Source organism: Phyllobates terribilis, unplaced genomic scaffold, assembly GCF_046119375.1.
Source record: "Phyllobates terribilis strain yellow unplaced genomic scaffold, ASM4611937v1 Scaffold_9__5_contigs__length_417890890, whole genome shotgun sequence".
Lineage (NCBI taxonomy): Eukaryota > Metazoa > Chordata > Amphibia > Anura > Dendrobatidae > Phyllobates > Phyllobates terribilis.
Genome location: NW_027362769.1, coordinates 299,093,264 through 299,113,821, shown reverse-complemented (window position 1 = coordinate 299,113,821; position 20,558 = coordinate 299,093,264). Strand labels below are relative to the sequence as shown.

Below are 20,558 nucleotides of genomic sequence, written 5' to 3'. Positions count from 1 at the left end.
GTTCCAGGAAAGGGAAAGGATTTTTGTTCGGCGGGCCCTCCCAGGATAGTCGCAAGTCGCCGAAGTGACACTCTATCCCAGGTGGGGGGGAGGCTCTCTCTCTTCCTTCCAGCCTGGGAAAAGATCTCTTCCAGCAGGTGGATCCTCAATTTAGTGAAATCAGGGCTAAAGCTAGAGTTTGGGAGGAATCCACCAGACAAGTTTATTCTGACTGCCCTAAGATCCTCTCTACCAGAACAACGGGCACTAGAGGAAGAAATATCCGTTCTCCTACAAAAGAATGGCCTGCTAGAGGTGTCTCCACAAGAAGAGAGAGGGGGGTTTTATTCCCCCTTATTCCTTATAAAAAAGCGGGACAATTCATACAGAGTCCTCCTCAATCTGAGAAGGCTAAATGCGTTCCTGAACATTCCGTCATTCAAGATGGAGACAATAAAATCAGCTATAACCCTTCTATTTCCCGGCTGCTACATGGTAGTATTGGACCTAAAGGACACATACTATCATGTGCTGATCCATCGCAATTTTCAGAAATACCTCAGGGTAGCTGTAAATATGCAGGGAATTATCAAGCACTTCCAATACAGAGCGCTTCCCTTCGGACTGGCAGTGGCGCCCCGCATATTCACAAAACTGATAGTGGAGGTTACAGCCCATCTCAGGGAGGAAGACACTGGTCATTCCGTATCTGGACGACTTCCTGATAGTGGGCAAAACATACGATCACTGTCTGGGCCAGGTCGATCAGGTATGCACCAACTTAGGATGGTGTTTAAACCTAGAAAAATCCAAATTGATCCCTCTCACTACTCAGATCTTTTTGGGCCTTACGCTGGATTCGATTCGGCAAGAATGCCGCCTCCCCGACCAAGAGAGGGAGAAAATAAAGAATCTAGTTTCAGCAGCAATAGCGGACCCAGTCATGACTCTCAGGGGGGCAATGTCTCTGTTGGGATCCCTCACCTCCTGCATCCCCGCAGTACCCTGGGCCCAATATCATTCAAGAGAGTTCCAATGGGATGTACTAAGAAACTAAGTGATCCTGAGGGGACATCTAGAAAGCAGGCTAATTCTCCCCCAGAATGTGATTCAGTCTCTATATTGGTGGTTGGAGACATGCACATTCCAGACAGGCGTTTCTTGGGTTCCCCAATTCACCAGGGTGATTACTACAGACGCCATCCCCAGGGGGTGGGGGGCGCACTTGGACAACCACCCGATACAGGGGATTTCAGTCTGGCCTATGCCTTTCCCCCAACGTGCCTAATTCCAACGGTGTTGAGGAAAATTCGGGAGGATCAGGCTCAAGTGGTCCTCATAGCCCCCTTCTGGCCCAAGAGGCCGTGGTTTTTCTGGCTAAGAAACATGTCCATCACGAACCCCTGGATTCTTCCAGAGATTCCCGACCTTCTTGTTCAAGGGCCTATATTCCATCCTCAGGTGAAAGGATTGCACTTAGCGGCCTGGAACTTGAGCGGTCATTGCTAGAGGGTCGGGGTTTCTCATCAAATCTAGTCACTACTCTTCTAAAGAGTAGGAAGCCAATCACTACTAAGATCTACAGTAGAGTCTGGAAGAAGTTTTTGTCGTCCTCTCAGGGAGTTTCCCTGGCGGGGGGGGGGGGGGGGGTTCCCATTACAGCCATTTTAGAATTTCTGCAAAAGGGGCTAGAAAAGGGTCTGGCAGTGAGCACCTTAAAGGTCCAAATCTCTGCCTTGGGAGCCTTATACAGTTATAATCTGGCCGGTAACAAGTGGATTTCCAGGTTCGTGAGGGCATGTAGTAGAGCCAATCCAGTCCCTACAGTTAGGGTCCCTTCTTGGGATTTAAACTTGGTGCTAAACGCATTAACAGGTTCTCCCTTTGAGCACCTTAGCTCAGGGTCCATATAACTACTCACCCTAAAAACAGTACTTCTGGTGGCCTTAACATCAGCACGGAGGGTTAGTGAGTTACAGGCTTTGTCGGCAGATCCACCTTTTACCCTAGTGCTAGACGATAGGGTAGTTTTGAGACCAGACCCTGCTTTCCTACCTAAAGTGGTTTCTAGGTTTCATATGTCTCAGGAGATAGCCCTACCATCCTTCTGTCCTGAACCCAAAAATAGCAAGGAGGAAAGGTTTCATACCATGGATGTCAGGAGATGCCTTATACATTATTTAGCATCCACAAGCTCATGGCGGAAGGATAGGTCTCTCTTTATCTCCTTCCAGGGCTCCCGAAATGGATTGAGGGTCTCAAAAGGCACTCTGTCAAGGTGGATCCGGGAAGCCATTGCGAAGGCCTACACGGGGTCAGGCAGAGATCCCCCTGACAATTTGAAAGCCCACTCAACTCGGGGCATGGCTGCTTCCTGGGCAGAAAGGGCGGACGTGCCCATTGAGCAAATATATGTAAGGCGGCTATATGGTCATCTCCATCCACTTTCTTTAACCACTATAGACTTGACCTTTCTGCCTCCTCTGATCTCACGTTTGGGAGAAGGGTTCAGCAGGCTGTGGTCCCTCCCTCACATACTTGGTTCTCTGTAATTCTCTCGCTGTGCCGTCATGGGTGACAGAAAAACACGTATACTACTTACCGGTAATGTGTTTTTTCGGAACCCATGACGGCACCTTTATATTCCCTCCCTGTCACTGTGGTGTACACCTTCCGGTGGGTGGGTATTGAGTGTTCACATGGGTGAAATTCGTTATAGTTATTAAAATTATGTGCTCTAACCGGAGAGTCCTCTCATGCTCTGTAATCCACTGAAGCGGGGAGAGGCGCCGCCCTTTTTATCTTGAAGGTTTCCTGTCCTTGAAGGGCGGATCCCCTCTCTCGTTGTGCTGTCATGGTTTCCAAAAAAACACATTACCGGTAAGTAATATACGTGTTTCCCAAGGTGGTAACTTATCAATTATCCATAGAATAGGGATTACTTATTGATTGCTTGGGGTCTGACCGCTGGGACCCTCTTTGATCCCAAAATGAGGCTCTGCAGCACTCCTCTAAATGGAACTGAGTTAAAGTATGTGCCCCTCCGCTCTATCCATTATCAATGGGATTGCTGGAAATAGCGGAGTGCTGGACTTGGCTTTTTCCATAGTATAGGAGATAACTTACTATCTTGGGAAACCCCCCTTGAAGCGTTCTCCACTCTTGGCTAATGTTGAATTTAGTGTAGTGTGGTGAACTCTAAAAAGTGGGTATGACAGTTTCTCTAGATTGGCAGTTTAGAGGGCACAGACCACGCCAGGTTCCTCTAGTTACAGAGCAGATGTCCGCAATCTGTGTGCTCTTTTCCCTTTCTGATCTGTCTAGAGATTTAGGGCAGCACTTGTACATCTCACGCTCATTATCAACAATCCCTCCTGTCAATTGTCATCTTAAAATAAAATACCAGCTATTACCACTGCGTCTCTTCAGATCTTAAACTTTTTTTTTTTTTTATTATCGATGTGAATGATGGACATTATATTTTCATCCTGTTATAACAATGCAGGCTCTAATTTTAAAGCCATTATTTCAGTTCACAGTAAACTTATTGTATCCCAGCCCCCTCGGTGTCTTTGCGGTACGGGATTTTCTTAAATTCTTGCCTATCCTTTGTATTGATGAATGCTAATAACTGTATCGGCTAGACTAGACTGATGTGATCTACAATAAGCCCATTATCTGTGTATGTCTCGTGGTGGGGCTTGCTAAACTATGATCCAGCGGCAGCCAGTGTCAGATCTATCCGCGACCATATATGAATGTTTGTATGATGCGTTTGGTACCATAAAGGGTTACACATATTTACGACCGGTCTGTATATAGCACATGCTTGGATAATTGATGTAGGTTTAATATATGGATTCAGTGTGAACTAAGGCTGCAGGAAATGAATTCGGCTCAGTACACAATGCCGAAATCCTAGATGTTTCTGACTTTCCATTGTACTTTTACTTATAAAATGAATTTGTCTGAATTGTACAGATGTAATATCTTTGTTGCACGTTACGCACAGCTCTGCTTCTTTTGATCTGCAATGCGAATGATCTTATTAAATACATCTAGATACATCTCCAGACAGCTTGCCCTTTATCTAGCCAGACCATTTATCCTGCGTCAGCTGAATTCTCCTGTTTACCACTCACATGACTGCCTGCGTTAGCTTCACGGTCAGATCCAGGCACCCGTCAGCACAGCTATCTACAGTTTACTGATGGAACAAGGTCAAAACCAGAAGCACGCAATTCCCCTTCCCTCAGATTGGAGCGAGCAGAGTAAATCAGACAATAGCTGCTCCTTCCCATTATATCCTGATTCCAAGCCGTGTTATACGTTCTATATGAAATTATGCACCTCTCGGTGCTCCTATACAAAACTATGCTTTAATGGTATAAAGTACAGTGGAAAACTTTGATATTCTTTATGCTTGAGATTACTTGGCAGAAAAAATTAAAATAAAACGACCTGACTGTCCCTGTAATAAATCTTTATTTGCCTGTTTTAATACTATATTGTGCTTCCTGCAGCACCCATGTCTCATCCCAATTAAAGAGGTTGTCCGGATTTTTGATACAAGTCTGCAGTCATGCTATGTGACTGCAGACTTGTGAATCCTCACCGCGCGTGCACTGCACACTATGAGGATTCTTCAGTGATGGGAATACAATAAGTATGTGGTCACTAGATGTGCGCAGCCTCGCTCAATGCAAGTGTATTGAGCAAGGCCGGACAGGTCTAGTCGGGATGTGACCGGAAGTATGCAAATCACATACTTGTGGTCACATGACAGAATGCTTAGATTTAGAACCGGATGGATAATGTATCATCTAAAAATGTTCAGCAAGATGAAACTGCCTTTCAAATCGTTATGATTAAAGGGCATCTGTGATGTGAAAAAAAAAACGCTATTAACCTGCAGATTCGAGTTACACTGCAGGTTAATAACGGTCTGAAACAGTGTGGCTGCTGCACTGAAAGCCCAGCTGCTGGGAGGAAATGAACTTTATTTCTCTCTGGCAGCATCATGCTTTCAGTCACCACACAGTGCATACATAGTGAGAGGCAGCTGAAACTGAGCCTCAGCACTGACTGACAGCCAGCTCTGCAGTACATACTGAGCTGGCTGTCAGTCAGTGCCGGAGTGTGGTTACAGCCATCGCTCACCATGCACTGAGCGGTGACTGAAGCAGCGCCGTCCACATGCTTTCAAAACACTATTAACCTGCAAATTAACCCCATGTCTACCGATGAATAGCGTTTTTTCACATGACAGGTTCCCTTAAATCTTAACCCTTTAAAAGACAGTGTGTAGGTTGCTGAATATTTTGTAGATGATGCATATCCTTAATGTAAGCAATCTGTGATGCAGTTGCATAATATATTCCCTATCCGCAGTCTGTGTTGGTCCTGTGAAAGTTTTCTCATTGTTTTGGAACAAGCTGGAACATTTCTGCACTAAATGTCAGGAGCAGTGTTTGCTAATCTTATAATTTATTGGTTTCACATGCCCTCTATTCCTTTGTGATCTGCTCCTTTGAAAATGTAAACTCTTGTGGAAGTGTATGTACCTTATCAGGGCTCCTGACTTTAGTAATCAATCATTGCTACTTAAGCATAAAGTATACTCATTGAGTGCAAGTACAATATTAACCGAATATGAAGTTGGCATGTTGGTGTTTTTGGTATAGTGTCCTTAATGAGATAAACCAAAAACTGTTGTAAAAGTGACCTATTAGCTATATCTTAGGTATATAGCCCAACACTGCTATCTTATAGGCATGCCTTACAGAAGGAATTTACAATAGGCTAAGTTCACATTCATACAATGCCCTCCATGTTTTTGTGCAAGGCCAACCAGTGTTCACAGTGACTCCCAAGTGATTGGCTCTGTCAGGGTCTTGTAGGAATACAGGTTTTTGGGTATTCCGCCAGAAACCCCAACATAGTGCTCAATGGAGAGCACTATATAAAGGTGAGCCTAGCCCTATTGAATGGAACAATATAAGGTCAGGTTCAGACGGGTGTATTTCACGAGGCCGTATATGGACCATAAAGCCTGGACTGACTGTTGATCTCCCAACCTGAACTTATAGACAATTATGAGGCTGGGAGTTCGGAAGACCTATAGGCAGTCCGGGCATTGCGGTCTATATATGAACTGTGAAATATGCCCGTCTGAACCTGGTCTGTGGAGTAACCATACTGTAAGAGGAATATGTAAATGAGTTTGCTTATGTATTTTTTTTTATTAATCCTACTGTTAATGTTATCTGACTTCTTTAGATCTCTTAGAAAAGTCAAGGGTTGTCAGACAGCCAAGGGGTGAACGAAATTTCCATATCTTCTATCAGTTGTTGTCTGGTGCCTCTGAGGATCTCCTTAGTAAGTATAAATATGACAATGAAGAATGTGCCTTGGAGCAAGTTTTTAACACCTTTCTCCTTTTTGATGTATGTTCACTCCGCATTTCATCTGTCAACAGTGGTGTTCAAGCCATCCCAAGATATTAAGTTTATTCTGTTCTTTTGGCGTTTTGTCAACTGCTGGGAATGTATGTGTCTCTGTAATGTGATCACGTCATTGTTCTAGATAAGCTAAAACTGGATCGGGATTTCAGCAAATACAACTATCTCAGCTTGGATTCTGCAAAAGTGAATGGTGTGGATGATGCATCAAACTTCAGAACAGTCAGGGTAAGATGCAACAAGAATTTTGCGGATCTTTAAAGGTTGTGTGAGAAATAAACAGATTATACTATATACAATCCGAGTAACACGTATTTTTGGGTGTTTTAGTCATTATTTTCAGATGTTTGTTTAGAAAATTCTATATGCAATTGGACCTGTACTAAATATAAAGTTTCAGACTTATCCAAAATTTCGAGCCAGAAAACTAGCATCAGACAGAGGAGCATTGCGGCTTAAGTCTCCTCACCTTGGCATGTCAGGCTTGACATGTCACTCTCCCCAAGGAGAAACGTTACCCCTTAGATCCCAGTCAGACGCCTCTCACCTAGCCAAACCAGATCTCACAGTTTGCACTGATGAGAGACAGGACCCCGAAACAGTGTCTATAAATTGAGATTTTGATTTTATTCGAAGTTATGTGATAAGGTTCATTAGAGATTCAATATTGACTTTTAGGCTGTGTGCCCACGATGCGTTTTTGGTGCGGAAATTTCCGCAGCGTAAACGCATGGTAAGTCTTCTGCCATGGTCCCCTATGCAATTCCGCACTTTCAATTCCCATGCTGCGGATTTTTCTGCAGCGTTTATGCTGCGCTCAAAAATCCGCAGCATGTTCATTAATTTTGCGGGAGCGCAGCGTTTTCGCCGCCATTGACTTGCATTAGAACGCACCAATTCTGCAAGACTGCATCTGTACTTGCGTAATTGGCGCGTTCTAATGTGCGGATGGTACTCGAGTGTAGAGGAGAGAAGACTCTCCTCCACACCCAGGTACCATAGAAACTGTAAAAAAAATAATAAAATAAAAAATAAAGATTATATTCACCTTCTGGCGGCCCGCGCTGCGCTCCTTCTCCTTTGCCGGCACATCGCGTTGGACTGTAGGACCTGCGGTGACATCACAGTCATGTGACTGTAGGTCCTTCAGTACACGGCATCGCGATATCCCGGCAGCCAGGAACGAGCGCAGCAGCACACGCCAGGCCATCGGAAGGTAAGTATCAAGGTTTATTTTTTATTTTTAACCATTCTAAGGTCACACTATAGAAATCCATGCTGTTTGCATGGATTTATATAGTGTGACCTAGTTGACAAGCACTTTCCAAGTGATGCTAAAATTGCTTTGAAAGCGCTTGTCAATCCGCATGTATTCCGCAGGAAAAACGCATGTACAATCCACATGCGTTTTTTCCGGGCAAGGAGATGCAGAAATGCTGCAGAAATCTTCTGCTTCATTTCTGCATCGTGGGCTCATAGCCTTAGGATTACTACTTCCTGTAGGTGGCACTAGAGGTGTAGTCCTCTTCCTCTCTGAAGAGACAATTTGCATATTTCCCAGAGCAGCATTGCGGCTTTAAAAGTCTCCTCACCTGACGTGCTTAACAGGTCACAAGCTGCAAGGAGAAATATTACCCCTAGATACCGGTCTGACGCCTCTCATCCAGCCAAACCAGAACTCACACTTTGCACTGACGAGGGGCAGTACCCCGAAACACAGTGTCTGCAAATTGAGTTTCTGGTCTTGGCTTTTATCCTAAGTCATGTGATAAGGCTCGTTAAAGGGTCACTATTGACTTTTAGGATTGCTACTTCCTGTAGGTGGCACTAAGTTCTAGTTCTTTTCCTCTCTGAAGAGACAATTTGCACTGTTACAAATGTCACACAACTTCTGCACAACACTTTTTTTACATTTTGTACACCACCTCTGCCATGTTTTTGAAATGAGCTTAGTTGGGAGAGTCTTGTCCTAACAAATTAATTTCTTAAAGCGTAACCATCATTTTAATTTGTTTCATGATTGCCTAGTACATTTGCAAATGGCTGATCTTTCATTCTCAAAATTCTATATTCACAAGTAAAATCGGTCTTCAGTGAATGCATACTTTTCCATTATTAAGATAGAAGATGGCAGTTGGTGCTCATGAAGTTCTATGGAAAACTGTAACTGTCATTGCAGGAGAACTTGCAGAAGAATGTCTGTGTCGTCTTCTAGCTCCTTCCACATCTTCATATAATTTTAAAAGCACCAGCTGCCATCTCCTATCTCAGCCTGTCTTCACTGAATCCAGATTTTACCCATGAATTGAAAGTGAAAGATTAATCCAGGAGGGTAAAGAAGCTGATTTCTCTGATATGATATATTACAAAGTTGCTCTTTTCAGATCTATTATTGATCTATGGAATAAATATTAAAATGACTGTTACGCTTTAAATTAGACCAGTCCATGACTACATTTTTGCCTATAGCTCACTGAAGGATGTGTTAGTTTATTAAGAGGAGCATTCCTCTTGATGAATTTGGTGCACTTATTCCAATGGACTCTGTATCAAGACCAGCGTATTAGGATGCCAGTGTCTATTAAGCAGATCCTATGTGTTGCCACACAGATGACGCCATTTAAACAGTGTTTTTGTGCAAAAACTATTTGAGTGGACACAGGTAAACAGGTAATGAAGCCATAAGTAGAACAGTTGATATGACAGCACTTTGCTCTCCTCCTTTCTAGTAATTTAAAAGTGATTTGCATTTGAAGGGTTGTCTTGCAAGTGCTTTTTGGGTAGAAAAAAAAACGAACGAGCAATACACCCTCCCCTGACTCCCCTCTTGGTCCTGCTCCAGTGCTGCCTGGTTCCCTGTCAGTCTCTTCTTCTTGCTGCAGCAATTTGGTGTCGGCACTGGGATGATTTGTGAACCTCCTGCACCAGTCACACCTCACTGTGCTTATAGTAACCCGTAACCATTTTGACAAAGGATAGCGTTGGGTTATGTCTTCATATTGCCATTTGTTTACAATGATTGTGAATCTTTGTTGTTTTTCACAGAATGCTATGCAGATCGTAGGCTTTATGGAACATGAAACACAGTCGGTTTTGGAAGCTATAGCTGCAGTGCTAAAATTGGGAAACATTGAGTTCAAGCCAGAATCTCGTGTAAATGGCCTGGATGAAAGCAAAATTAAAGATAAAAATGGTAAGGGCGCTGTCTGAGCTTCCAACAATTAGACCCCTTAATGACGTCACCCAAAAAAATGTGATCTGTAAACAAGCGGACTTTGTTGCTATTAAGTGATCCAGTAAGTGAGAATGATACATTGGAGGCTATGCTTTCTGAAAAGCAAATTATATCCTAAAAAGAGACCCTGCTAATAATGCCCTAAACAAGACCTTTGTGTTTTCAGGACTCTGAAGCGTCTTAATGCCTCTCTGTCTCTGACATTCCTAGATATCCAGGGAATTTGAGTACATAGGTGTGGTCTTTTCTAAATGACTACATCATGGTCACAACAAAGGGACTAGCCACAGAATAGAATACTTTGTAAAGCCTCTGTCACATTTTCAATTAAAAGTGACTGTAAAAATAGAAGATGAATATCCTATATTCTTGCGGCAAATTAGTTCTCAGACAATATTTCCATTACCATGCTAAGCCAAGCTGCCATAATGAGCTAAATTCCCATCTTATGCAAGGTATCGCCTATATTGTAAATGGGTAATAACTTAGTATCACTGGGGGGTCCGTTTTATGGGATCCCAAGAATGGGGCTCTGTAATACCTCATTAAAATGTAGAGGTGCCATGCATTTGGGCCACCGCTCCATTCATTCTTTATTTGACTGGCCAAGATGGCTAAGCACTGTACTCCTATCTATGGCATTGCCGTAGACCAGGGGTGGGCAATTAATTTTCCCGAGGGGCCACATGAGAGACTGTGACTGTTGGGGAGGGCCGAACCAATAGGCTGAAATTAATTCTGCTCAATATTAATATTAACATATTAATTCTAATTATTATTATTAATGATTACATAAATATGAATTGTGTAACTTAATATTGAGCAGAATTAAGTGTGCTGACATCCCCCTATATACAGCTTGAGCCCCCACACAGCCTCTCTATATACAGCATGAGCCCTACACAGCCCCCCATGTCCATTATGAGCCCCACACAGCCCCCCCATGTTCAGCATGAGCCCCACACAGCCCCGCCCGTGTTCAGCATGAGCCCCACACAGCCAACCCGTGTCCAGCATGATCCCCACACAGCCCCCCCCGTGTCCAGCATGAGCCCCACACATCCCTCCCGTGTCCAGCATGAGCCCCACACAGCCCCCTCATGTCCAGCATGAGCCTCACACAGCCCCCTCATGTCCAGTATGAGAGCCCAAGAGCCTCCCCAGTGTCCAGCATGACAGCCCTCCCTAGTTTCCAGTATGACAGCCCTCCTTAGTGTCCAGCATTAAAGCCTCCCAGTGCCCAGCATTAAAGCCCCCCAGTTTCCAGTATGAGAGCACCCCTGTGTCCAGCATGACAGCCCTCCTTATTGTCCAGCATGACAGCCCTCCTTATTGTCCAGCATGACAGCCCTCCTTATTGTCCAGCATGACAGCCCTCCTTATTGTCCAGCATGACAGCCCTCCAGTGTCTCCAGCATGACAGCCCTCCCCAGTGTCTCCAGCATGACAGCCCTCCCCAGTGTCCAGCATGACAGCCCCCCCTGTGTCCAGCATGACAGCCCCCCCTGTGTCCAGCATGACAGCCCCCCCTGTGTCCAGCATGACAGCCCCCCCTGTGTCCAGCATGACAGCCCCCCCTGTGTCCAGCATGACAGCCCCCCCTGTGTCCAGCATGACAGCCCCCCCTGTGTCCAGCATGACAGCCCCCCCTGTGTCCAGCATGACAGCCCCCCCCCGTGTCCAGCATGACAGCCCCCCCCCCGTGTCCAGCATGAGAGCCCCCCCCCCCGTGTCCAGCATGAGAGCCCCCCCCCCGTGTCCAGCATGAGAGCCCCCCCCCCCGTGTCCAGCATGAGAGCCCCCCCCCCCGTGTCCAGCATGAGAGCCCCCCCCCGTGTCCAGCATGAGAGCCCCCCCCCGTGTCCAGCATGAGAGCCCCCCCCCGTGTCCAGCATGAGAGCCCCCCCCGTGTCCAGCATGAGAGCCTCCCTGTGTCCAGCCTGAGAGTACCCCCCCCTGTGTCCAGCATTAAAGCCCCCCCTTCATCCAGCATGAGAGTGCCCCCCCTGTGTCCATCATTAAAGCCCCCCGTATGTCCAGCATATACTTACCTCACTCCCTGTTCCCCTGGCGCTCCTGTCTGAGAAGCACTGACTCTCCGCAGTGCACAGGCTGACGCCATCGCGTCAGCTGTTTCTAATGCTGATTGATGGAAGAGCGAGGTAGCGGCCCCTCCTCCACCAATGCATTCACCGCGGATTGAGACCGCGGATTGAGACAGCGTTGACGGCGTGTGGGCGGGCAGTGACGGCGGGCAGTGACGGCATGTGTGTGAGCTGGGAAGGGCATAGTGCGGCCCGTGGGCCACTGTTATCAGCCCCTTGGCAGTCTTGGTCCACGGGCCAGACTGGAACAGCCAGAGGGCCGAATGTGGCCCGCGGGCCGCACTTTGCCCAAGTCTGCCGTAGACCATGATTGAAGTGGTGGTGCTCACGTGTGGTCACTGCTCCATTCCATTATGGCATTCAATCCGATAGTCATTCTAACAGAGTCCTATTCTTGGGATTGATGGTGGCCTCGGGTCAGACCTGCAGATAGTTGATAACCTGCTAAGATGGAAATAACTCCTTAAATCTGCAATCATACTGGAAACACCTTTTCTTGTTTATTTCCCAACATTTTCATCACCGGTAGAGTTATAATACGTCTTTGGCTGCATCATTTTCACATTCAGTATGACCACAAAGTTCCACGTTGTAAAAAGGCATGAAGAAAAGGCAAGTGGCATCTGCTACTAGATGGCTCTACATGCTGACATTTTCTTAAATTGAAAGACCATTAAACTACAGAGTGATTTGCTGACCTTATAATCACATTTTGAGCATCCCCAAAGAAGTGCACTACCAATTTAGAGTGACCCAAAGTGGTTTTTCGGCAAGTCCTGCTTTACGAACTTAAGTAGAGCTTATCAAAATTGGTCAAAAGGTGTCCAACTGTACACATTATAGATGCTGGTAATTACCATTAGTGCAAATTCATAATTAAGTGTTGGATGATTTGAATATATTTGTACTTTTGTTTTAAAAGATGATCAAGTGGCGTCTGAACTGTCTATCATGCGTCGTGTTTTTTTTTTTTTTTAAAGTTTGCTATTTTTAGATCAAACTCGCCTATAACCTTCCGAAAAAAAAAAAAAATCACAGATGGCAAAAATATGACGTTTCTGTACTGTCTGTATTTTATTTTTTAATGGGTAACAGAAACTAAGAAATCTTCTTTCTTCATGAGAGAAATTAGTGCAACAAGAATTGTAAAAACTTAAAACACAAGCCAAGAATTGTTTCAGACCATTTTTCACATATGAGGAAAAGCAATGACTTGTGAAACATGTCTACCTGTAAACTTCTTGTTGAAAATAAGTGGATCACTTAAACTATGAAATCCCTTCCTTTGAGAAACATAGGTGCAAGGCTGAAACGCTCACATAATGGTCAATTATTAACCCCTTCACCAGCCTGGTTTCACCTTCCTGACCAGGCTGAGGGGTAAATTTAGGTTGATTATTTATTTATTTTTTGCGTTCATTTGTGAAAATATTGGAATTTTGAGAATATTTTTTTTTTTTTTTTTTTTGCAATTTTCAAACTATTTTAATTTTTATGCGCTTGAACCAGATGGTTAGATCACACAAAATAGTTCATAAAACACATTACATTTCCCATATGTCTACTTTACATCAACATCATTTTTTAAACCTAATTTGTTGTTGTTAGGAAGTTAGAAGGGTTAAAATTTGACCAGCGATTTCTCGTTCCAACAAAATTTACAAAACAATCAGTGACGCTCGTTTCAGGGGCTGTGCTGTCCCTGCGGCGTCTCCCCTGTGGCCTGCCCTGTCCCTGCGCTGTCTCCCCTGTGCACAGCGTCAGCTCTGTTGTCTTACGAATAGTAATAAACCGGCAACAACCGTGTCAGTATACCCGCCAGAGACCAGTGACTTCACCTGCGTGGGCAGCACTAGTCTCCTGCACAGCTGGGTGTAGTGACGCCTCTCTGCTACCGGCTTATTACTATTCATAAGCCGATAACAGAGCTGACGCTGTGCACGGGGGAGACACCGCAGGGACACTGTAGGGACAGCGCTGTGCACAGGGGAGACACCACAGGGACAGCACTGTGCACAGGGGAGACACCGCAGGGACAGAGTAGGGACAGCTCTGTGCACAGGGGAGACACCACAGGGACCGAGTAGGGACAGCGCTGTGCACAGGGGAGACACCGCAGGGACACTGCAGGGACAGCGCTGTGCACAGGGGAGACACCACAGGGACAGCACTGTGCACAGGGGAGACACCGCAGGGACACTGCAGGGACAGCGCTGTGCACAGGGGAGACACCACAGGGACCGAGTAGGGACAGCGCTGTGCACAGGGGAGACACCGCAGGGACACTGTAGGGACAGCGCTGTGCACAGGGGAGACACCACAGGGACAGCACTGTGCACAGGGGAGACACCGCAGGGACAGAGTAGGGACAGCTCTGTGCACAGGGGAGACACCACAGGGACCGAGTAGGGACAGCGCTGTGCACAGGGGAGACACCACAGGGACCGAGTAGGGACAGCGCTGTGCACAGGGGAGACACCGCAGGGACCGAGTAGGGACAGCGCTGTGCACCGGGGAGACACCACAGGGACCGAGTAGGGACAGCTCTGTGCACAGGGGAGACACCACAGGGACCGAGTAGGGACAGCTCTGTGCACAGGGGAGACACCACAGGGACCGAGTAGGGACAGCGCTGTGCACAGGGGAGACACCACAGGGACAGAGTAGGGACAGCGCTGTGCACAGGGGAGACACCGCAGGGACAGAGTAGGGACAGCTCTGTGCACAGGGGAGACACCACAGGGACCGAGTAGGGACAGCGCTGTGCACAGGGGAGACACTGCAGGGACAGCGCTGTGCACAGGGGAGACACCACAGGGACAGCACTGTGCACAGGGGAGACACCGTAGGGACACTGCAGGGACAGCGCTGTGCACAGGGGAGACACCACAGGGACAGCACTGTGCACAGGGGAGACACCGCAGGGACAGAGTAGGGACAGTTCTGTGCACAGGGGAGACACCGCAGGGACCGAGTAGGGACAGCGCTGTGCACAGGGGAGACACCGCAGGGACAGAGTAGGGACAGCGCTGTGCACAGGGGAGACACCGCAGGGACAGAGTAGGGACAGCGCTGTGCACAGGGGAGACACCGCAGGGACAGCACAGCCCCTGAAACGAGTGTCACTCAAATGAATCCTCCTCAGACCAGAAATAATAATAATAAAAAAAAAAAACAATCTGTTAGTGTAGCTAGGGAACAGTAGGGAATTTTTAAAGCAAGTATATTAGAAAATAGCTTAGATTATGGGACTAAATAGGGAGTTAGGAGCAAAATTACTTTGCCTTCGAACCACCCCTATAGTCTAAAATAACCATACTGTTAGCATATAGAACATTTCATACCACTTGAAATAAAGCTGAAAAATATGAATCCAAAATTCTGGTGCATAGCTTCTTAGATGCATTTATTAAAGTTTGGTGCCAAAAATGACCCTTTGTGCCATGCTTGACACTTTATTTCTCTTGAATGTGAGCATGGCTAAGCACACACAGCATACACTGCGGATAAATTAGAAGCTTCTTCAGACTGCTTGGACGAAGGCTCCTCATACACTCTAGATGGCTGCTGGCTGAAGGTTGGTTTGTCTGATCATTTGGCTGGCAGCTGTCTCGCCTGACTCACCCATACATAGAAGCACTAGCTATGCAGAGCGCTCCTGTGTTCTCTGAGAGAACTGCTGTCAGCCGTCTTTGGCAAAGACTTTTCTCCTGGAGAGCAAAAGGTTTGGCAATCTGAAGTCCGACATGTTGGGTCCTTCACTCCCATGACAATCATCTGTCAGGGGGAACCCCATATACATTAGGCAGTCAGCCAAGCCAGTTGATATTGACAGGTTTTGCCGAAGTTTGTCTAAACTGTATGGGGCCTTAAGTTTCAGTTAGCTGAGCTAAGCAGCGTTAGTAAATAGGGGACAACACAAATGTATTTGTAGTTTTGGCAATGTGTTATGGCCGAAAGAAGAGAGAACCTAAAATGTTGAAGGGACATTTTATCAGTATTTTTAACTAGACTATGGAGTTTCCCTATGCGTGCTTGAACATGCTGTATTAATCCTACATTATAGGTGGTGTGGGGTAGCGCTATCTATCATGTTGAGGGGCACTCACTTCACCGGGTCAATTAAAGCACACATGCAACGCTTTCCGGTAATCTACAGTCCAGCAGTTTATTAAATATCATAAACTGCCTATAACATCGTCCATCTCAGTGGCTCGCAGGCACGTTACACATGTAATATCCTAGAGCCTTCTCAGTGGCAGATATGCCCACTTGGCTCCAGATACAGCCTTCAGCAAGGTAACAATATCAATGTCCATATCAAGCAGCGTTTTTACCTTTGCCGGGTCTTAGCTGCTTCTATCAGCTCTGTTCTGCCACAGCTGTGATTTAAGGCTCCCCAGACGTGGTCACGTGCCTTCTAGGGCCAACGGTGTCCCAGACACAGGGATCAGGCCTCTTGCCTTCCACGGCTAACTGTGTCCCAAACACAGGGATCAGGCCTCTTGCCTTCCACCCTGTTTCAAAACCACCAGGATTTATATATCCTTCTTTGCGTACAGGACCTGTGATGTCACAGTCATGTGATCAATCACCTGAAGGGGAGGTACGTGGTCAGCCAGAACACACCCCCTGGACATTTTAGCAAGCCGCTGCATTACATATTCCCCCCCTCTGTTCAAACCTGTGGGGTTGAACACAATAACGCACAGTTCACAGAGAGACCATGTACTTGACATTTGCGCTGCTCAGCCCCTGGAACATTAGTCATCAACATTTGCCCATTCCTTAGGGACCTACCATCCGTCATTGTCCCCAACTTCGTCAAGTCACATTTCCGAGTCGTAATCTTGTCAGACCTCCCCGCTCCCAGCGGTCAATACAGCAGTGCGACACACTTGCACTTGTATCTAAGGTCCGGTCCGACTCCGTACTGTCTCGTACTCTATTGGGTTGTTTTGTATGGGCCTGTCAGACCTGAGTTACTGGAGGTCTCACTACCTCTAAACCCACGCCCACTACCCTCAGAATATCCTGAAAGGTCTCTAACTTCTGCTGTAGCTGTTCTATTATTTGGAGGGCCCTTTCTCTCTCTGGTCTCACAATTTATAGACGGCTGCCATCTTCTGCTGCTCAGGCGACGCTGTCTTTTTATTCGTAGTCTGGCGAGATTCAACTGTTCTACCTCTCGCAGGTAGGTCACTCGGTACGCCATCAGCATTCGTATACAGTACAGACCAAAAGTTTGGACACACCTTCTCATTTAAAGATTTTTCTGTATTTCTCTTCAAGAGAATGCCAAGAGTGTGCAAAGCAGTCATCAAAGCTGAAGGTAGCTACTTTGAAGAACCTAGAATGACATATTTTCAGTTGTTTCACACTTTTTTGTTAAGTATATATTTCCACATGTGTTAATTCATAGTTTTGATGCCTTCAGTGTGAATGTACAATTTTCATAGTCATGAAAATACAGAAAAATCTTTAAATGAGAAGGTGTGTCCAAACTTTTGGTCTGTACTGTATATGCAAGATTTTCTTCCGTGCCTACAGCAGAGAATGACACCATGCCGTCTTCATCTGGTATCCAGTCCTGATGATCACGTGGACTGCTTACTTTTATCACACCCGACTTCTTTACCATCATTTGCATGGTTCGGCCATTTCTCCCAATGAGCATTCTTACCAGAGCATGAGGCACCCGGATGACTTATTATCGCAGACTTTGAGCTTTTCTCATAAGCTCCAGTTGTCTAATGGCTTGTTCCGTCTTCAACCGGACAAACCACTTCGTGCGAACACATTGCCAGTGCATGTCACTTAGGATAGCCACCCTCTTCACTGTGACTTTGGTTGTGGACAGGACCACAAGCTGTTTAGCTTCTGAGGTCGAGTACACCTTACAGGCTCCCACAGCCTTCTTACACTCTTCATGCACGGATTCGCTGGTGCATTCTTCTCTCAAATCTTCGGGTACATCTATGAGGCACTTGTACCGAGAAGTTTCTGTCTCACCAGTGGTCTCCAAACTACCATCTGGCTCAGGATTCAGGGACAACTGACTTTCAGCTTCTTCACCCTGTATGCTTCCCCTGAGCTGACTTACAGCTATGAACTCAAGAATTCTCCTCAGGTCCACCTTCTCATGGTATAAAGGATTAAGAGCACCTTGTTTGCCCTTTTCCTTCTCCAAGGCGGCCTCGTTCACTGATTGGTACTTTGCCATTCGACCTTTGAGCGCCAGAACTTCTTTCTCTAGCTCAGCTACTCGCCTCTCAGCAGCCCATCTCTGAAGCTCTTCCTGCTTCAACTGCTCCTTTATCAGTAGAGTTCTCTCAGACTTCTGTCTCCAATGCGCCCTCTTGGCTCTCGACAGCCAGTCTCTCAAGCTTCTCTTGCTTCAAATGGGCTTGTAGCGTCTCATTGAGCTCCTTGATCTCGGCTCTTGCATCCACCGAATCATCCCAGCTCGCATTATTCGAGGTGGTATTTACTTCATACCTCCCTTCTCCAGGGGCAAATTCCTGACCTTGGTCTGTGGCTTCTCTGATGGACTCCTCCAACTTTTTCCGTTCAGTCTCCATCCTGCAGATTCTATCCTTTAAGGCACGTCTCTGCCCTCTGGAGATCATCACAGAACGTCTGCAGCTCCTTCACCTGAGCTTCCAGTCCCAGGATCTTTCTGCGGAGATCATCATTCTCATCACGGGTGTCCTGTAGAGTGGTCTCAATCACTTGGCGTATGTGCTCTGCATCAGCCTTATCATCCTCTAGTTTTTTCTTAACTTTGAGGAGATCCTCAGAGTCTCTTGGTTTGTTGCAGTTCCCTATTGAATTTTTCTCGCATCTTTTCTGCCTCCCGGTCGTGACCAGACACTTCATCTTTTAATGCCCCTTTCAGGGCGGATAGCTCCCGGTCTCGCTGGTACAGAGAGTCCTCCAGCCGCTCCTTCTCCTGCATTAGAGGCTTTACTTGGTCCTGGAATTGCTTCAGCTCCCTCATGAGTTCACCATGCTCCTTCTTGGCTTGACACAGCTCCCGGTTGAACTGTTCGCGCAGTCGTTCTAGGTCTTGATCACGTCCAGAAACTTCATCCTGCAGCGCCCCTCTTAAGGCAGATAGCTCCCTATCCCTCTGGTGTAAACCCTCATCCAGCCGTTGCTTCTCCTGCATCAGCTGCTTCACCTGCTCCTGAAATCTCTGCACTTCCTTTCTTGAGACCTCTGCTTCTTCCGCATCCACAGAGCCTTTCTTCACTTGGTGCAGCTCTAACTGTACCAGGGAGAAACTATCTTTCATCTCGTACAGCTCATCTTCAAACACTGCTTTGTTAAACTTCGACTGAAAAAACCTCCTCTTTGGTTCTGCGGAGGTCCTCTTTATTTTTCTGGAACATTTCCTTCCATTTGTTGATTTCCTCGCTGCTTTCCTCCAGTTCTCGCTGCAAGTTCCTCACAACCTGGTTTATTTTCTGCCGTTCAGACTCCAGGCTCAGCTGGTCCAGGGACACGTTCTGCATGTTTTTCCTTAGTTGCTGCACGTCACTCTGATACTGCTGCCTGACAGGCTCTAGCTCTTGGTCAAGATTAGCCACCTCCTCTTCCATCCTGGTCTCCTCTACTTCTAAAGGAGGATCCACACTCGGAATAAAGGCACACAGGATTGCATTTTCTTCATTTACCCTTTCAGCAAAGGCTGTTAGAACCTTGCTCTTAGGTTTTTTCCTTTGCTGGTCACATGACCTTGTTGGCCTATTTAATCCTGCTCCGCCCTTCTGGCTTTGCTGGACTTCATTGTATAACTACTTTCTAGCTAGCCTGTGCTCTGTATCTAACTCTGTTAGTTTGCTTGGTCTACGGACCTCTATGTTCTATATATTTTGTTTGTTCGTCTGTCTGCTACTATTTCTGTTAGGAGGTGTCCCATTTTCCTCCCAGTCCTTAGTACTTGTAGGGATTCCTTCCCCACATCTATAGGTCTCCGTACAGACTAGCTTAGGACTTTAGCAGGTCTGATCGCAGGATCAGGTTCCCTGTTACATCGTAGGGATTCAGCTGAGTTCTATCGTAGGGACAGATCTCCTCTCTTTCCTTAGCTCTGGTAGCAGAACATAACAGTAAGTCCAGCCTGCAAATTCTCTAAGGAAAGATTTTTCTGTTCCATCATGGTGTCTGTTCAGGATTTGGCTCATCGCCTGCAGGGACTCTCTCTGGAGGTGGCCGAGCTCCGTCAGCACGTGAGTAACTGTCCTGGACACATTTGGCTATGGACTTTATAACTGACCTTCCCCCCTCTGAGGGTTTTACTGTCATCTGGGTGGTCGTGGACCGTTTTAGCAAGATGTGTCACTTGGTTCCCTTCGTCAAACTGCCCTGCGCTAAAACTCTCGCTAAGGCCTTTGTCAAGGAAATTGTCAGACTTCATGGCGTTCCTACTGACATTGTTTCTGATAGGGGTCCTCAGTTCGTGGCTCGTTTTTGGCGTGCCTTTTATGACAGGTTGGGAGTTCATTTGTCGTTCTCGTCCGGATATCATCCTGAATCTAATGGCCAGACAGAAAGGAAAAACCAGGATGTTGAGCAGTTCTTGCGTTGTTTTGTGGCAGACAATCAAGAGGGGTGGTCTGAGTTTCTGCCACTTGCTGAATTTGCTCTAAACAATCATACATCTTCTTCTGCTGGTTGTTCGCCTTTTTTTTTTGTTGTTCTGGGAGACATCCGTCGTTTGGGTCGTTCTCCAAGTTGGGATCTGCCGTGCCTGAGGAGGAGAATTTTTCCGGT

General features: G+C 46.4%; 1 protein-coding gene across 5 annotated transcripts in view; it reads left to right on the top strand.

The window, feature by feature from the left end:
• The window catches only part of MYO1B (myosin IB), a 280,385-nt gene that overhangs the window by 149,475 nt on the left and 110,352 nt on the right, over positions 1-20,558 (top strand). For all 5 annotated transcript variants that reach the window (XM_073647879.1, XM_073647883.1, XM_073647882.1 and 2 more), the window contains exons 8-10: positions 6,259-6,357; positions 6,565-6,668; positions 9,486-9,633. In XM_073647879.1, coding sequence (XP_073503980.1) covers positions 6,259-6,357; positions 6,565-6,668; positions 9,486-9,633 — 351 coding nt within the window. The remainder of the gene's footprint in view (positions 1-6,258; positions 6,358-6,564; positions 6,669-9,485; positions 9,634-20,558) is intronic.